At 33.4% G+C, this 18,051-nt stretch overlaps 1 protein-coding gene and 1 pseudogene across 11 annotated transcripts; both read left to right on the top strand.

Annotated features, from left to right (window-relative positions):
• The first annotated feature begins 587 nt into the window (after window positions 1-587).
• Window positions 588-6,707, top strand: LOC100784067 (aspartic proteinase-like protein 1; annotated as a pseudogene). The gene is made up of 10 exons (XR_001384046.3): window positions 588-1,226; window positions 2,102-2,240; window positions 2,920-3,161; window positions 3,276-3,503; window positions 3,614-3,752; window positions 3,830-3,897; window positions 3,980-4,079; window positions 5,086-5,152; window positions 5,634-5,705; window positions 6,288-6,707. The product of XR_001384046.3 is annotated as an aspartic proteinase-like protein 1 (transcript).
• A 1,738-nt stretch (window positions 6,708-8,445) lies between these two features.
• On the top strand, window positions 8,446-13,464 carry LOC100780668 (uncharacterized). 10 transcript variants are annotated; one of them, XR_005887781.1, is made up of 14 exons: window positions 8,446-8,721; window positions 9,054-9,079; window positions 9,312-9,408; window positions 9,490-9,549; window positions 9,681-9,890; window positions 10,762-10,884; window positions 10,970-11,027; window positions 11,166-11,239; window positions 11,681-11,769; window positions 11,853-11,925; window positions 12,335-12,495; window positions 12,667-12,725; window positions 12,831-12,903; window positions 13,163-13,464. XR_005887781.1 is itself a non-coding variant. In XM_006593512.4 (11 exons), exons 1-10 carry the CDS (start codon window positions 8,620-8,622, stop codon window positions 11,920-11,922), a joined length of 909 nt encoding a protein of 302 aa, XP_006593575.1. In that variant the 5' UTR covers window positions 8,446-8,619; the 3' UTR covers window positions 11,923-11,925; window positions 12,335-13,375. The 10 variants fall into 10 exon arrangements, 2 of the variants coding, with proteins under 2 accessions (XP_006593575.1, XP_006593576.1); XR_417359.3 differs by lacking the exon at window positions 12,831-12,903; XR_005887780.1 differs by having other exon boundaries at window positions 12,667-12,903; window positions 13,163-13,375.
• Window positions 13,465-18,051: the final 4,587 nt, after the last annotated feature.

Raw genomic sequence — 18,051 nt, forward strand, 5'->3', positions numbered from 1 at the left:
TTTAATCCAACACCAAAAATCTTGGTTTAATTCATTTTCTTTCTTTCTATAAGTACCTCCAAATAAAACCTGGCTCTCGTCATGTAATTTTCTTTATCAACAACCTCATGAATTCTATCTTGATGATAAAAAGTATTAAAAAGTACCAACATTCGTCTACCTAATGTAGAATAAATTATCCTAGCCATATATATGTACTCTGGAATGATCTATATAATGAAACTCTAGCCATTTGTCTTGCAACCAGCCACACTCCTTTTAGTACACTTTAAGACCACTATTATTTATAAATTTATAATAATATTAATCATTACATAGACATAGGCATCCCAAGTTATGCTCCTTCTGCTTCTCTTTACAGATTCAAATTTAAAATAATACTTATTTCTTATTATAATTAATTTATAATATATTTTTGGATTAGTTATTTTTATAATATTTAAATATCTTATTCAATTTATTGAATTAAATTCTTTAATATGATAATAATTTTTTAAAAAATTTAAATTTAAAAGAAATGTATTACTATTTTTTAATTAAAATAAATTATTAATAATTGAATCTTATATATCCAAGAGACTACATACAATAGGTTAGCACATGCCTCTCCCCTCTATCCCTTCGCCACGCTCACGGAAAAACATTATTGGAACCCACAAAGGTGCACACTGCGCACCCCACCCCTACCACCCTCTCTCTCCCCTGAAGAGAACAAAAAAAAGCTTCAAAGTTTCAAACTTTGCACCACCCCACCTGCAAATTCAAGGATCAGAACTCCTTTTCCCCAAAATTTAACTCCTTTTCCGCATACCCATTTGGGTTTTGTTCGTGTAACAGTTACTTCTGGAACTAAAGTTAAACTTTTTTTTTCCTTCCTTAGTTGGGTACTTTGGGTTTAGCTTTTTGTCTTCTTTTTCCATGGGGATTGGGCTTCTTCTGTGGCTGTTACTGGCCAAGGGTCTTTCCATGGAGGGTGCTGTGGGGGCCACATTTTCTTCAAGGCTCATTCACCGGTTCTCTGAGGAGGCCAAGGCTCATTTGGCTTCAAGGGGCAACAAAAGTTCTGTGCTTCTTCAAGCGTGGCCTCAGAGGAACAGCTCTGAGTATTTCAGATTGCTTCTTAGAAGTGACGTGGCAAGGCAGAGGATGAGGCTTGGCTCGCAGTATGAGACTCTTTACCCTTCTGAAGGAGGCCAGACCTTCTTCTTTGGCAATGCGCTTTATTGGTGAGTGAGTGAGTGAGTTTGGTCTCTGGGAATGTTATCAGAAAAATAAAGTTTGAGTCTTTTTGTTCTTCCATGCTTTGTTGTTATTGTCGTATGATCCTATAAAGGGGTATAATGTTATACCAACTAAGAATTAAGTTAACAAGCTTTGGTTTATTGTTTTGGTTAAACTATTCGTTTGTTACTTGAAGTTGTCCTCATTTTAAGTTTTAGTCCTTGCATAGAAACTGTAAGTTTTAAGTCTTGCTAATGTTAAGTTTTGGTCTTTGTTGTTGAGTGTTAACACTAGAGAACATTTTTTAGCGGCAGAAAACTGTTTAGAGACTGAAATTTACGGTTTTTTCTCACTAAAACTGAAAATGGAGAAAATTATAGGGACCAAAATGAATCGATTAACCTATTTTTTAAGGACTCTTTATAGAGAAAATTATACTGACACTCCTAAGTTTCTTTTCAAAGGACTCTTTTTTTAGAGCCAATTATACTCACACCCCAGTGTTTTTTGAGATTGGACACAATACTGTCTTTCTTGGGTAATGAGTGTAATGAGTTTCTTGGGTTTCAGGGTTGTAGGTGTCATATATTTCACACAATTAAGGGAGTTAATGTATGGGTTTAAAAGGTGGGTATCATGTGCAATCTCCAAAAACACCAGATTTAATTTTTTTTTTTTTGAAAAGGAAACTTTGGTTGAAATTCACTGGCTTTTACTAGGACTATGAGTTGTTATTTAGGTGCATGCTCAAGAGGCAAATGTGAAATGCTTGTGTTTTTATTGGTTAAATGAGTAGAAATAGGGGATAGAAGGGAGTTGGAGTGGATGCTGAAGAAGGGTGGCAATGGTGTGTAAGAACTTGTTGATTGTTGAATTTCAGGTTGCATTACACATGGATTGATATAGGGACTCCAAATGTTTCATTTCTTGTTGCATTAGATGCTGGAAGTGACATGCTTTGGGTTCCCTGTGACTGCATTGAATGTGCTTCCCTGTCGGCCGGTAATTACAATGTGTTGGTAAGTCTGTGATATGAGTTCCATTTATCTTTATTTCTTTCAATACTTTTTCATCTCTCAATCATTGTGTTATGTCATTGCTATGACGAACTTCATGTTCACTTCATTTAGCTTCAAGTTTTGTCTTCTGTTTTTCTTGTTGAAATATTCATTTTGTTTATCATTCATCACATAAGTGTGTGGGATTCTGCTGTAAAGCATCTCTTTTATAGCCATACGGACACAGGTGGGGTAGAGAGGGTTGAGGGTTAAGATATGCTAGGGGATAACAGAAGAAAGCCCATTCTGTGTATGTGCATCTTTTCTGTTATCAATTATAATGTGCCCTATGGAAATTTTTATTGGTAAGTTAAGTCAAGAACACTTCAAAACAAGGGCATGTTTTGTATGTTGCAACTCAAAATTCTAATGACACTTGAAATACTTTAGGATAGCTATCATAGTACAAGTATCTGTGTCATGTCCTGTGTCACTGCATCCATGCTTCTTAGCTATCTTTTAGTGACATTCTCCCTTAAAATGTAGGATCAATTTTTTTACGAGTAAATAATAATATACTTTGAATGTTCATATTTGGACTTCAACAACAGTTCTCGCAAGAGTGGTAAGAAATTTAGCTGTTAATTTCAATGATTGATTGGCAGATGCTCCCTTTTATATGGGGGCATCTCTGATGCAGGACAGGGATCTGAATCAGTATAGACCATCATTATCCAACACCAGCAGGCATCTACCTTGTGGTCATAAGTTGTGTGATGTCCATTCCTTTTGCAAAGGCTCTAAGGATCCTTGCCCTTATGAAGTTCAGTATGCCTCAGCTAATACCTCAAGTTCTGGATATGTTTTTGAAGACAAACTACATTTGACATCCGATGGCAAACATGCAGAACAAAATTCTGTGCAAGCCTCTATCATTTTAGGGTATGTTTATTACTGTTTAAAATTTTGTAGTTTTTTGTTCTTTGAGGTTTGATGTGTTGGGCAAAGATTATAAGCTTCAAGTGCTAATGATAATTGATTTGTATGAGAGTGCAGTTGTGGAAGGAAACAAACTGGTGACTATTTACATGGAGCTGGTCCTGATGGTGTTCTAGGCCTAGGGCCTGGAAACATTTCGGTCCCAAGTTTACTGGCAAAGGCAGGACTTATTCAGAATTCCTTTTCGATTTGTCTAGATGAGAATGAATCGGGGAGAATTATCTTTGGTGATCAAGGTCATGTCACCCAACATTCTACACCATTCTTACCCATGTATGGGAAATTGTATGGATTGTATATAATGCCCTTGACCTGCTGCTTAATTTAGATGCAATTTTTACTTGTTCCAAACCTTATTGTTTTGTGTTGCATGTTAATTGTTTGGGTTGTTGCAGTATTGCCTACATGGTTGGAGTAGAGAGCTTTTGTGTTGGGAGCTTATGTCTCAAGGAAACTAGGTTTCAAGCACTTATTGACAGTGGATCTTCTTTCACATTTCTTCCCAATGAAGTTTATCAAAAAGTTGTAACAGAGGTAATTCCTTTTACTGTAAATCTAGAGGTGTATGGTCATGCATAAACTAGGCTAAAAGAAATCTTCACTGAATACAGTTTGACAAACAAGTAAATGCGTCCAGGATTGTTCTCCAAAGTTCATGGGAGTACTGCTATAATGCCAGGTTAGGTACTATATGATCAGGCAATTAAGCGTATAAGCATCTTACATTTAATTGTAACTCATGGCTGTTTTTCATGTGACAGTTCACAGGAGTTGGTTAACATTCCACCATTGAAACTCGCTTTTTCTAGGAATCAAACTTTTTTAATTCAAAATCCTATTTTTTATGATCCTGCTAGTCAGGTACGCTAAATCTCCAACTCCCCCAGCCCCCTCTTTTGGTGTGCGTGTTTATTTGATTGAAACTTGAGTGCATCTTTAGATATTGAAAAAAAATAACCTTCCATTTGTATATAGGGCAGTGGTAGATGGTTTTTGTCTTTTGATGAGCAGTACTTTGGCATCTAGAGACTGCCATTGACAGAAAATGAATCTTTATGATGAGGCTGAGTTTGGTGGTAGCTTAAAAATTATGTAAAAAAAAAAACTTTTTGTTTTGAATAAAGTTCCTTGTTTTCCCTGAATTCTCAAGAAAAATCAAACCCAAAACAAAACCCACCTTGCAATTCCTAACTCCTAAGCTGCTGCTTAAAAATTTCAAGATGAAAGAAAATCTCTTCTATTAAATTCAGAGCAAATAATTAGCATTTAGTGTGCAGAATCCATGGAGAGTATGTAAGAGAAATAGAGAAAGTGATGTGTGGGTTTGAAATTGAGCTTTTGAATGATCTTATATTATGTAAACATTGGTCATTTATGAATAAAAAATGTTAATCTTTGATGTAACTTGTATGTTCTGCTATCAGAAATTGACTTCCAAGTTCCAACATATGTTGCATAGAAGTTGAAGTGGATTGTGAAAACATTTTATGTTAACCTCTTTTCTGATTCATTGATGGCTAACAAAGCATATATATGCTTCACCTGATATTGGTTGTTTTCTACAATACTTCTAGGATATAAATGTTTTATGTCTGTCCTAAAACAAGTTTCTGCTTTTCTTTATTATTTCTTTCTGACTCTTAGAGGAGAAAACTGTTGTCATGGTGCTGAACAAGTGACCATGATATCATATGAACAATTCTCAAGTGTCCGTTGTTAAATTTCTCCTCTGATCAGCAGGGATATTTTTGTGGTTTAAAATTCTAAATTTCTTAGTTTCCCTTGCAGAATCTCTTCTCTTGTCTTCCCAAAACAATTTCCTAACTTGGTTATAGTTTTGATGAAATATGAACATCATCTGGTGCAGGAACAGGAATACACCATCTTTTGTTTGCCTGTAAGCCCTTCTGCTGATGACTACGCTGCCATTGGACGTGAGTATCACTGTCTGCCATACGTGAACCTAATCACATTCCCCCTTTTATCTTGACAACTCTTTTTTTTCTGTTCAATTTTTTAAGATATTTCTCTTTCCTTTTTGTCCTCTGGTAGCTCAGACATGTTTGTAAGAGCAGTTACATGTTACTGCTCACACATGTACACTGATAGGTCAGTTAGTAGTCATGTTATTAATTCTGTAGTCAAAGAAACACAACGGGTTATGTTAGAAAGAAGGGGAATGAGGATGCAACTGATTAGGCCCATTGAGGGATTTTATCCTGTTAATTGAGAAGAGTTAGTGTCTTTGAGCGTTGGGAGGTGCAGACCCTTGAAGCTCTGTGATCATACTGTAATCTGGGGAATTTCCCCATTTTTTCTATAATTCTGCTCCACTTTCTATCATATGCACATGAACATACACCCTTGTACTGGCTGATAATGATTGTTGCCTTTTATTTGACACTTTTGTTTCAGAGAACTTCCTGATGGGTTATCGATTGGTGTTTGATCGGGAGAATCTAAGGTTTGGCTGGTCTAGATGGAATTGTGAGTCTGTCTTCTTTCACTTAACTTTTAACCTATAATTTTTGCAAATCTTAGTTAAAAAGATCTGCTGCTTGTTTAATTTGGATTCTTTTTTACTGGTAATTTGCTTTGCTATATGGAGAAGAGTGGGACTTGCAAAACAAGAATTTGAATTATTGATAGACCTGATAATTTTTCAAAAATTTTGTTTTGGGGTATAAACTACATAAGTAATTGATAGACATGGTAAAGTCTTCACTATAATGTGTTACTTCTGAGGTCTTGTTTGGTTGAATTTATCTATAAACACTTGGGAAAAGAAAATAAGAAGAGTTAAAGTGCATAAGTTGATTTTAACTAATGAAGTTCAATTGTTTTTTTCTTTTCTTTTCTTATAAGTACTTATAAAAAACATTATTCAAAGAAGATATTATAAAGTCATCTCATTTTGCTTTTAAAATTTCGTTCTCAAAACACATTTTTTTTTATAATCTACTCTGATATCTAAAACACACCATTATATGTTCTATTGCTATCTCCACCCTTTTCATTTGCTTCTAGTATATGAACTTGTATTTCATGCTAATCACTCAGAATCTGCAGGCCAAGATAGAGCTAGTTTCACATCACCTTCCAATGGGGGATCACCAAACCCTTTACCGGCAAATCAGCAGCAGACTGTCCCTAATGCTCGTGGTGTACCGCCTGCCATTGCTGGACACACGTCCCCCAAACCCTCTGCAGCCACACCTGGACTTGTTACTACCTCTAGGCATTCCTTAGCTTCATTGTTACTGATATGTCACCTTTGGCTTTGGTTATCTTGTTAAGTTTAATCTTATTTGCTTGTAAATTTATCTTGTGTCCAGACTCAAATCTATATGAGGCTCAGTTTTTCAATTTTGTAGGCTGTTGTATCTATTGGGGTTAGTGTCTAGGTGAGGTACTTTTATTTCTTTTGGTATATTCTTTCGGTTGTAGTCCCTTTTTATTCTCTTTCCTATGTATCATTTGATTCTGCTAGTGCACAACCTCTTCTCTTGGGCTTTTCTGATTATGAGCGTTTTTGGGAAAAATTGTCAAAATACTTAATTTGGAAAAAAAGGACCCCGTTAGAGCCTTTTATTTTCTTTCAAAAAAGCAAAATAAGTATATAATCATACCATATAGAGTATAAAGTTTAAACTTAGTTAATCCAGGAGTTGTGATGTCCAATCATGTCAACTCCAATTCCACTAAAATTTGTGATTACTGACTTGGTTTTTTTGATCATGTTAATGGATCGGTCATCTATATGTTAGTTCACTTCTACGGTAACATTTCACCACATTCATTTCTTTCTCTCTACATTTGTCAGTGGCCTTGAAGCTGGAAAAAAGAAAAATATTGTAAGAACTTAGAAGGTACATCCATAGTAGTTTATAGCTATTAACAGACTTGTTTACACTAAAATATGTTAACTTTTAGGAAAAAATGTGTATTTTTTAAAATTGGCCATTGTAATTTAAATGAATACAAGAGTGAAGTATATTGTACTAAATCAAAACATACAAGCTTAACAAGATGCTCTTTTAAATACGAAAGAAAATCAAAGAGTTAAATTGTCGTTTTGGCTCCTATTGTACTTTCCAATTTGGTACCTATTATTTAAAGCATGCCAATTTGATCTCTATAGTTGCGCTTTTTTTTTCTTTCTCAACTTGGTCCTCCTTGTAAAATCTCCGTTAATAATGGTTGTTCGATCAATGTTGTCTTTTATTCCACAACAACAATTGTTTTAGGTGGTGGTGTATTGCGATTATAGAAGGTTGCGATGGATGAACAGTCTAATGAGTCATCAAGGACAGATTAGGGAAGTTCAATAAGCAATAATATGTTGTGGTTGATCAAACAACGTAAGATGACTTTATGGTGATGATCAATTTGGATAAAAAAATGTAACTATAGAGATCAAATTGATATGTTTTAAATTATAAGCACCAAATTGAAAAATAAGAACAACTATAAGGATCAAAAGACTATTTAAACATACATTTTTTAACATATTTTTTAACCTATGATTATTCATTGCAATTTATTAAAAATAATTAAATACTAGTCTCATTTCTCATTTAGTATATTTAATTCATATTTTTTAGTTTTAAATAAAATTTTATCAATAACAAAGAGTGCTTGCAAAAGTGTGTTAGAGCATCTTCTATGGGTGCACTTTAAGTGACCCATTTTGAGTTGTTTGCTTTATGTTAATTGATTCTTACAGCAATTCATATGTTTTGCTTTAATGTTATAGTTTTAAACAATTTTTGAATTACTCCATTTAAATGTTCTTTAAATAGCAAGAATTTTTTTTTTTTATTCATAAGCAATTGTTGCCTATGTAAGCAAAGACCTTAATTTTAAGCCATCTAATATTACACGTAGATCATCTCTAATGTAAAAAAAATATAATTAGACAATAATGTCTAAATATAAACAACTAGGTAAGCAACGAGCATATGTTCTTAGAACATTTCTAATGAAAATGTTTACTGAATTGCTTAAGTTTTTTTGTCCCAATAGAGCATATAATGTGGAGTTATTTAACAATATTATACCCAAATAAAGTATCATAAAACCTATAAAATTAATTTAAATATTCACTTTAATAATTTTAATATTAAAATAAATTTTTGTTTAAAATTCTTAAATTTATATAAAATTATAGGACACATAAAATTCCCATAAACAAGTAGATGCTTTTAGAAAGTTTGATGTTAAACGGTCCTTAATTTTCAATACATCTCTAACAACGTGACTATTGATTTCTACGCCCTAATTAGGAGGAGTTTAATATGCATCGTGCCATCAACCAAGCTCAATCATTTCGAAATTTCTTTCACGTTTTCTTTTTGTTTTGCGCAATAAAGAGCACAAGTTCGAACATAGAGTAACGCAGATGAAGAAGGCCACAAGAATCGTTTCAATCTTCGTGATCTCGATGCTCTGTTTCCAAGAACTCATCCACGTTTCTTCGTCACCTTTCTTGTACGCACACCAGGTAATGGCGCATGACTACGTATTGTACTTTGAATTAACTAAAAGTGCGTGGTGTGTTGAGATGAGCGTGAGATTGTGTTTCGATTCTTAATTCTGATTAATCGAGATTTCGTTTTTGGTTGGTGACTGAATTTGCATTATAACAACCAGCTTAACTACGAAGGATTTCGAGTTCGGGATAAGGAAATTGGAATAGCGAGTTTTTAGGGTTCAAGTTCAGTGCTAGATTATAAGTTTTAGTTGATTTAATTAGAATCTTTATGTTAAGCTTACATTTCATTTGAGCCATGATTTACGAAGTTAATACTCGTTTTCTTTTATCTTTTGCTCTAGGTCTATGAGGAATCTTCTGGTGGAAGGTATTGTACTGGATTCACAATTTATTCTTTGTTAAATAGTACTTCAATCAAATATCTAGATGGTTTGATTTACTTTGATATTTAGATTTTATCTCTAGCAGACACAGATTCATTCCTTGCTATTAATAAGTATTGAACTTATTGTTTTTGCTTTCCAGTAGTCTTCTTTATACTTTAGCTTGTCTCTTATGATTCAGTCTCGTGCAGGACTTAGTTGTGTTTTTTGTTGTAGAAATCTTAAACAGGAACAGGAACAGGAACAGAAACATGCTCAAGAAGTGCATTGCTCCAGGGAGAGAAGTAGGGCAGCTCGGAAAGTGATAGAGGAGGTATGGAAATTCCTTTGGCAATCATTATGAATTTACTACATTGCAGTATTAACTATTAAGTGATTCAAATTTTTGAATCAGATCCATGAATATTGTTTAAAACATGTGCTAATTTGGAAACACGTAGTTTCAGTATATCAGGTAAATATAGTAATTAGGAAAATTGTAACTTTTGTATTTATCATACTCTTTATGTAAGTATCAAATTTTCAGTACATGCTTCTCTTTGTTCTCTATCTGAACAAATATGTTTCTTATATATGATTTTGTAGTATTTGACACCATTTATGGAACGAGAAAACTACCAACTTTCAAGTAAGTGCAAACTTCACCCTGAAAATGATATATTCACGGATCAGGAAGAGCATAAAATTTACATAGATCGACATGAATGGCGGTGTGGATATTGTAAGAAAAGCTTTCGTGAAGAAAAATTTCTTGATCAGCATTTTGACAGCAGACACTACAATTTTCTGAATCTAGTATGTCAATTTCATTCCTTTTCTCATTGTGTTTGGAGGATACATAATGTGCTGTGCGCTTAAAGCTTTTAATTTTATCAGTTATTGAATGAGTTTGAAGTTCTTAATTTCCCCGCTCACCCTTTTTTTCATAGAGCTTATATATACTCATGATTCAGAAGACATTCAAACCAAAAAATTCTCTTCTACTAAGTGTCACTTTTCCTATTTTTGGCTAGAATGCTCATATTGAATAAATTCGCAGCTATTACTGTTATGTATGCCAAATCATGTCATGCTTCTTATTTCTTGTTATTTTTCTCTATTATGTCAATATTAGGCTCTGTAATCTGAAGCTTTAATTAAGTGTATCCTTTTTGTTATTATCATCATGCCTTGTTCTTGTTAACTTGAAGTTTTTTTTTTTTTTTAAATACCTGAGGTCAATATCCAAGATATACTAAATTACTAATATAGATATACCCAAACACACATGAAGCTATCTGATTTGTTCACTCAGTTTGTCCCCCCTGTTATGGATGCAGAAGAGAGGGGGGGAGGGGGTTGGTGGCAGGACCACCCCCAACTCCCTACAAAGATTTTTCTTACAACGTAGATATAATTTTATGCTTTGCCTCTGTGAATAAGTTAATTTATTTGATGGCTTCCAATACCATGAGGGAGTAAACAGTTGTCTCATCTGAGTATTTCGTACTGTATGATCATTGAAGTAATTTCTATATTGGATATGGAATCAATAGACACAAAAATAAACTTGTTGGGAGTTTCAATTAGTTTTTAAGTCTTGCATCAATTTCACTTGCAGTTCTTTTTTATGCTTTATTATTTATCAGAAAATGTTGTTTCCATGGGTGGGCTAATTTAAATGCAGAGTCATGGTAAGTGCTTGGGTGATTTATGTGGCGCATTGCATTGTGATGCTGTGATGAATTTCAAATCCTCTAGAAGCAAGTGCAATCCGGCAGCTGCTGCAAGAAACCGTCATCTATGCGAGGTTGCTTTCATTTTGTTCTCTTTCGATTTCACTGTTCATTGTATTGTCAACTATTCTACCTAACCCATATGCACTCTTTATTCAGAATCTTGCTGACAACTGTTTTCCTATAAGTGAGGGTCCATCAGCAGGCCGCCTTCATGGTATACTTATAATTTCTTTTAAAGTTTTCTCCATATTGTTCCATTATGATGTTTGTTGCCACTTTTTCCCCACTTAATTTAATTATATTGAGGTCTTTGTTCATTTATTTCTTACCCATTTTCCTGATATACTGGTAGAATTGTTTCTGCACCAATTTTGTGATGCTCACACTTGCTCAGGGAAACATAAACCCTTCTCTAGAGGAGGCAAGGTAAAGCCTGATTATCTCATTGGGATAATTTATTATGAATATGCCTTTTATTAGAAATCTGTCATTGCTAACTCTATTAGTATAAGGAGATTTATACTTCCACTCAGATGATTTGTTTGTGAAGTTTTTGGCCTTGTGCTATTCACAAAGTCGCTCGGTAAAAAAGAAAAAGCCTTATTGGCATTAGGTTAATGATTGCTTTTTTTGGCTAGCTCTGATTATCTTCTAATGTCAAAACTTGCAGTCATACCTATCAAAACTTGAAGTTATACTGTACCTTTCTGTTGGGAAGGCTTAAAAGTTTTAAGCATTAGCTTTTTGTCTTTTAAATTCTTTATGCCACAATTTAAGACTTTAGGTACATTAGAACTAATTTATTATGATAGTCACTACCTATCAATAAAGCTGTTATATGTCAATCCTGATATTTTGCTTCTGCAGGATCAAAGTAGTTTCTTCCGCCTGGCTGCTGGAGCATTGATCTTGGTGCTACTTCCTGTGTTCTATCTTTTTCTTTATTTGGTACAAAGGTACCATTTCTATATTTTTAAATGTGATTTAACCATTCAAGGTTTTACACCAATATTTCATGATGCTATTTCGCAAGTTGTAGTGATGTGAAGAGTCGAACCCAAGAGCTTCGTCGGATCTCAAAAGCTGGATGGAAATCAAAACCATCATGATTGGTAATTTTTATCTCTTTTAAATGGGCACGTCATGGTAATTAAATGATAGAATGGGATGCAATGGCAAAAAAATTGCCATTAATTAACAGTGGACTAATATCATGTGGATTGTCAATTATTTCTGAGGATCCTGTGGTCACAGCCTTTTCCCGTCATTTGGTGTACAAGTTGTTAATGTACTATTTATTCACTTTCTGTCCTTTGTAACTGGTCCTATTTTCTTGTTTTTTCACATTGCTTTATTGTGTATGTGTGTGTGTACGCTGTCCAAGTTAACATGTAATTCAGTTTGAAAGGTACAAAATTAGAGCAATTTATTTTTGCAAAAATTTAAAAAAATTAAAGTAGGAACACTTGTTTTATACAAAAAATTCTCAAAAACTTATTCTTTTCTCGGTCTTGATTGTAGGGCCACTAAAAGACTAGTTGAGGATGAACTGAAGAGACTTTTATTTGGTTTGGAGCACAATTACACAAGTTTTGGAAGCCATTTAAACAGCCAATGGTGCTTTTAAACGTACTCAGTTCAACAGTGTTATCTTCATGTTAGAATTGAAGATGAGCTTATTGGTTAGTGAACATTTGAATGCTCAGCAGTGCAGTTAAACGTCCCATGCTACGTTGATAAGATTTAGCTACTGACTGTGTGCATTTAAATGTCGTCCAACGGGACATTTAAACGTACTCAGTTTACTTAGGTTGATGCAAAAAATTGTTCCTAACTTTGTAGACTTTTGATAGGTGGAAAACACTATGTAACACACAAAACACTTTTGCTATTCTCCGCTCTGGGAATACAGGTTTGTGCATATCAAACTTGAAAACTTCAAAGGGTCAATCTCATGAAATTACTAATGGATACCACTTCTTTATGATCTCTTCTATCGATTTTTGGTTCTTTTTAGATGTATCACTAAATTCATAGGTTGGGGAAAGCAGAATGATTGATTCCTCTGATTTTAATTCTATTCTTCACATGTAGGTATCCATATTCTTTCTTTTCTTGATCTATTACTTGCATTCAGTTAACTAGATAGAAGAACTGCACTCCCATATCACTACTTAAACTGGGTCAGGACCAATCATGTTGATTGTCTATCCGAGCCAGCTTTAACAATTGGTTTGATTTTTTAATCATACTTTATTTTCTCAATGGAGACGCCTCGAGCCTCAAGTTCTATTGTGAAATACTTTTTGTTTTCTTCTTACCAAGTTAGTTGACTTGCTTACTTGTCAGAGTATGGAAAGCAGACATTGTGAATCTTCACTTCAATCATAGGAAGCAGAGAGGACCGTACTTTGGATACCGTAAGGCACATACAATAGCACAAAAAGCGTCATCCTATTCAATTCTCATGTGATTTGATTTGTTTCATGTTAATTCTTGATTTTGTCATTCAACTGAGTGGATTGTTCTGTTCATAATGAGATTCAATCTCTTAATTGGAAACTTGGTTATTGAGTTGAATCTTATTAAGGAATTTGACCATAGTTGTTGATTTCCTATTAATTAATATATAAATTAATAATTGTGAGATCTCCTAGAATTCTCAAGCTTAATGCTTATTTTAGTGGAGAACACCTAAGAAATTAGGATTCTTGGTTAACGCAAAGGATTTAAATGTGAAGGAATTGATTTAGTCTAAAGCAGCGGATTTGATCTTTAATTGGTTGGTAATTACTTGGATTGAGAACTAAGTTGAATTGTCTGAGAGGAGAATATAGAGAAATCTAAACCCTAGCCATTGTTAATCATTGTTGTGACTTCAATCATGATCATTGTGAACTGTAGTGTTGTGTGTTCTATTTTTGTAATCTTTTTATATATTCTTTTTGGAATCATTCAATTTCGGATGTCCCTTTTACCCAATTATCAATTCAAATAGTGATAAATTTATGATTTGATACTTGGAACAAATCCTCAAAGGAATGATAGTAGTAATTTATATTTTTACTTTATACTTAACACGGTTTTTTTTAAAAGATTTAAAAACACAATTCAACACTTTATCTTACTATTTTTTATCTCATCTTTATCAAAACTTATATTATAGCTTATTCAATATCATTTCTGCCTAATCCATTCATAATATGAGTACCTTACTTATGGTATGATTAAACACAAGTTTTAAGCATCTAAATCTTTCAAATTTAGCTAGACAAAATGAGTTTTGAAGTGAAAAAGCTAATGAAAGTTAAAATAAGGGCGCGTTTAATTTGTTAAAAAGTAAAGACCAGGGATAATGTAAAGTTATTTGTTTCTTGTTTGATATTTAAAAATGGATGTAGAACATTAAAAAATGAACTGTTAAAAGGATTGGATAATTTTTTTTTAACTCACTAAATAAATGGATAACTTCGCATAGGCTAGTTGGTTATTTTTTTTGAGTAAAAGGCTAGTTGATTATTATTCATATATATATATATATATGTATGTATAAAATGATATACTATTACACTATTATACATATTTAAAATGATATACTTTTTTTGGTATTTATTATACATATTTAAAGTGATCAATGGTGTGACATAATTTGGATGTGAAGAATCTTTAACACTTTACAAATTCAGAATGTAATGTAATCTAGATAGTTATACTTTATTTGTTCCTTTTCTCTATTTGAACATGCATTCTTTTTTGTACAAACCATAGTATTTTGTACTGAAAGTAATCCTAGGATTGTTCTTTTGTTGGATTTACTCATATTTAGGGTAAAATCAAATACAAACTAACCACAATTTGGTTTGGCTTGGATTTTCAATTTTCTTTGGGCCAATCTAAATGAAATCAAACCTTTGGGTTTTCAATTTTCTTTGGATCAATCTAAATGAGATCAAACCAATTCGATTGACAAAGGAAGTCTAGTTCATTTGATTGAGTAAGGCGTGTGAATGTTGTACTTTTCTTGGTATCATGTTCAATTTCTACGAATAAAAACAAAATCAACCCGATTGGTTCAAATAAGAGGGTTATGATAAGAAAGACTTAAATATCTTTTTAGTCCTTGTAATTTAATATTTTTTTTGTCTTTCGTCCTTCCAATTTTTTGTTTTTGTTTTTAGTCCTTGTAAATCATATTTGTTTCATTTTTGTCCTTATATTACTTTAGATAACACTTTTTTTTATTGCTTAAAGCGTTATTTAAAACACTTTAAGGATGAAAACCAAAACAAATATAATTTGTAAGGATTAAAAACAATTTTTTTTACAAGGACGAAAAATAAAACAATTCTAATTTGCAAGGACTAAAAAGATATTTAAACAATTTTTTTACTATATTATTTCAAGTTTTTATCCTCTAAATATTGTCTATTTTATATAAATTTTCAATTTTATATTAATGTAAGGTGAAAACACGTGGTTGTTTTTTTTTTGCGAAAGATAGGTGAAAACATTTCTTGTTCTTTAATGACTAAATATTTAACTCTTTATGTAATTATCACTTTATATATCTCATTCATTTCTTTGAATTTGAAACGTTGGCTAAGCACGCGTATCCGCTAAGCGAGCCTTGTTGAGAAACCAAACGTCTCTCTGGCTTGCTTAGTGCAGCTTTCCACTAAGCGAAAGTGTCGAAACATGCCTAAGTGAGTGTAATGGTAGTTACACTCACAATTGCCAGATTTCGCCTACCCCTTTCTACACTCTCTCTCTCAAAAAATTTACACATCTTGCATCTGTGATTTTTCTTCGCGTTGTCTACTTCCAATCCTAAAGAATTAACAATCCAAGTAAGTTCCTTGATTCTTTTTCTCTTTTTTCTTGTCTTAACTTTAAGGTAGAAGACTTCAACTGTAGTTTTAGATTTTTAGGGTTTTTATGTTTTGTTAGATTTAGTTTAAGATTAGGGCTATATACGCTTGTATACTGTATTGAGTATGACGCACACATTGCATGTTTGATATGCCTTTTAGAGGCTTGAATAGTGCAAGAAAACGAACTACATTTTTTGAAAAACGCGATGAACTCGCTAAGCGAGCATGCTGCGCTAAATGAGTTCATCAATACTCATTGTATGTAAGCGTTCCCTGAAGAACTCACAAAGCCGAGGTTTAGATCAGTGTAAGGGTGGACAATGTCGGGTGAGACCTCGACTCTTTGGAAGGTTTTCCAATACGAGATGTCTGTGAAACTGCCCTGGTCGGTAAGGACCATGTACACCATGAAGTTTGCTATGGTGATGGAGACAACCACGGGGTCGTCTTGGTTGACGGGATTGATGCCCCATGAAGTTGTTGTCCATGATAGGAATGAGACTTCGCTGTAGGGGAGTGTCAGCAAGATTAATGTTGATGTCCCATATGACGTGTAGGTGTCACTTTTGGGACTAGCTAGACTGTCTGGCATAGGAAAGCTTCTAACGATGGTGTTGATTACACCATTGATGTGCTGGGCGAGTTCCTGTTCTGGTGAAGATAGTTGCTCGCGTCATTGTGGCGGTTGTCTTTATCTACATCGTGTAACATCCCATTTTTTTCTTAAATAAATTAAAAAGTTTTTTTTATTTTAAAAAATAGTTTTAGAAAATAGTGAGGTTTTTATAATTAAATAAGTAAGGAGAAATAACTGTATTAAAATAATGGTTTGAACGAAAATAAAAAAATATTTGATTTATTCATTTGATAGGAAATAAAATATAGAGTTCCTTTTTATAAAATAATAAAAATAAATAAATAGAGTAAATAATATATTGTGAGTACTCCAGCTATAAATAGAGACATGTTAGATCAATTTTTAGACTGACACTAGGCTCTACACCTCCTTTTTCTCTCAATTTCGTTTTCTCTTTTCCCCTCCCAAAACCCTCTCTTTTTCCTGCACACACTCAAACCTGTATTAATAAAACGATGATCTTAGGCTCGTTAACTGTTGGATCATCGTGATATTTTAGAACCAGGTTTGAAACTGATTTCCGAGCACTATCACCGTTGGAAATTGGAAAAAAATGTCGTTGTAGCTTCCTCTTTTCCCATAGAGTCTCAGAACATGTCTAGTAAAACTATGATCCTGGACTTGTTAACCATTGGATTATCATGAAATTTAGACACCTGGTTCGAAGTTCAATTCCGCATGCCTTCACCATTGGAATTTACAAAATATTATTCATGGAGAGAGAAAAGTGAATCGCACAAAGACAGTAAAAAATGAAGACTTTAATCTCTTCTCCTTCTCTCTAATGCTTGGAAACCCTATCAGAGCAAATAAGAGGAAAAGTTTGAGGAATCTCAAGAAATTGCTATAGATGTCGCTATTGTTGTCAGGATGCACACGTGAACCTGCTTAGAGGTAAATGATGAGTTTATCGCAATTGGGGTTAGAATGAACGTGTGCAGAGATCCTTAAAGGATTAAATTTGGGTTTATTTTGGGGTGTTTATTGAATTACAATTTTCCTTTACGATTATAAATATAATATTGTTGTGTTTGACGGACCAATTGATGTTCTGATGTGAATTGGTAGATAAACTTGAGTGCTCTTAGTGTTTTTGCATTTTTGACTTATGATTTTGATTCATTGATTTTAATATGATTGTGTGGAATTGTTTAAGGGGTTTTACTCCCCATGTTGTGAGAAACATTTTGTATAAATTGTTTTATTGGGATTATGAGATGGTGATTCAAATTGTGAGTAAGTGACAAATTGAACCTGTGATGAATGAAAAGATACATGTGTATTGAGATGTTGTATGTATTGAGTTGTGAGCTATGAACTGTGTAATTACACAATTGTAAAAACCTTTAAGGACGACGAGTTTTTGCAAAACGAGTATTGTAATTGGATCCATTGTGAGAACTTGACGAGTTGAATCACTTTGAGGCGCGACGAGTTAAAATAATTTTGAAAACAATTGAGTAGTTGTGTGTATTGCATAGTTCATAAGTAAAGTACATATGATTCTTGAGGTGTGATAATATGCTACTTTGGAATTATACCATTGTGATTGAGACCAAGTGTATGTAATAAATTGAGTATGTATTGATTTGCAATATATATATGTGCATTGGGATGTTGTGTGCATTGAGTTGTGAGCTATGAATCGTACAATCACACGACTATAAGACCCTTTAAGGGCGACGAGTTAATACGCGGCGAGTATTGTGATGGGAACCACTGTGGAGACC

This window comes from Glycine max, chromosome 13 (genome assembly GCF_000004515.6).
Source record: "Glycine max cultivar Williams 82 chromosome 13, Glycine_max_v4.0, whole genome shotgun sequence".
Classification (NCBI taxonomy): Eukaryota; Viridiplantae; Streptophyta; class Magnoliopsida; order Fabales; family Fabaceae; genus Glycine; species Glycine max.

Excerpts from the sequence above, each read along its gene's own strand:
- LOC100780668 (XM_006593512.4), top strand. The coding sequence starts at position 8,620 with ATGAAGAAGGCCACAAGAATCGTTTCAATCTTCGTGATCTCGATGCTC. Across the intron at positions 9,080-9,311 it reads GAGGAATCTTCTGGTGGAAG|AAATCTTAAACAGGAACAGG; the intron begins GTATTGTACTGG and ends TTTTTGTTGTAG. Across the intron at positions 9,409-9,489 it reads CTCGGAAAGTGATAGAGGAG|ATCCATGAATATTGTTTAAA; the intron begins GTATGGAAATTC and ends TTTTTGAATCAG.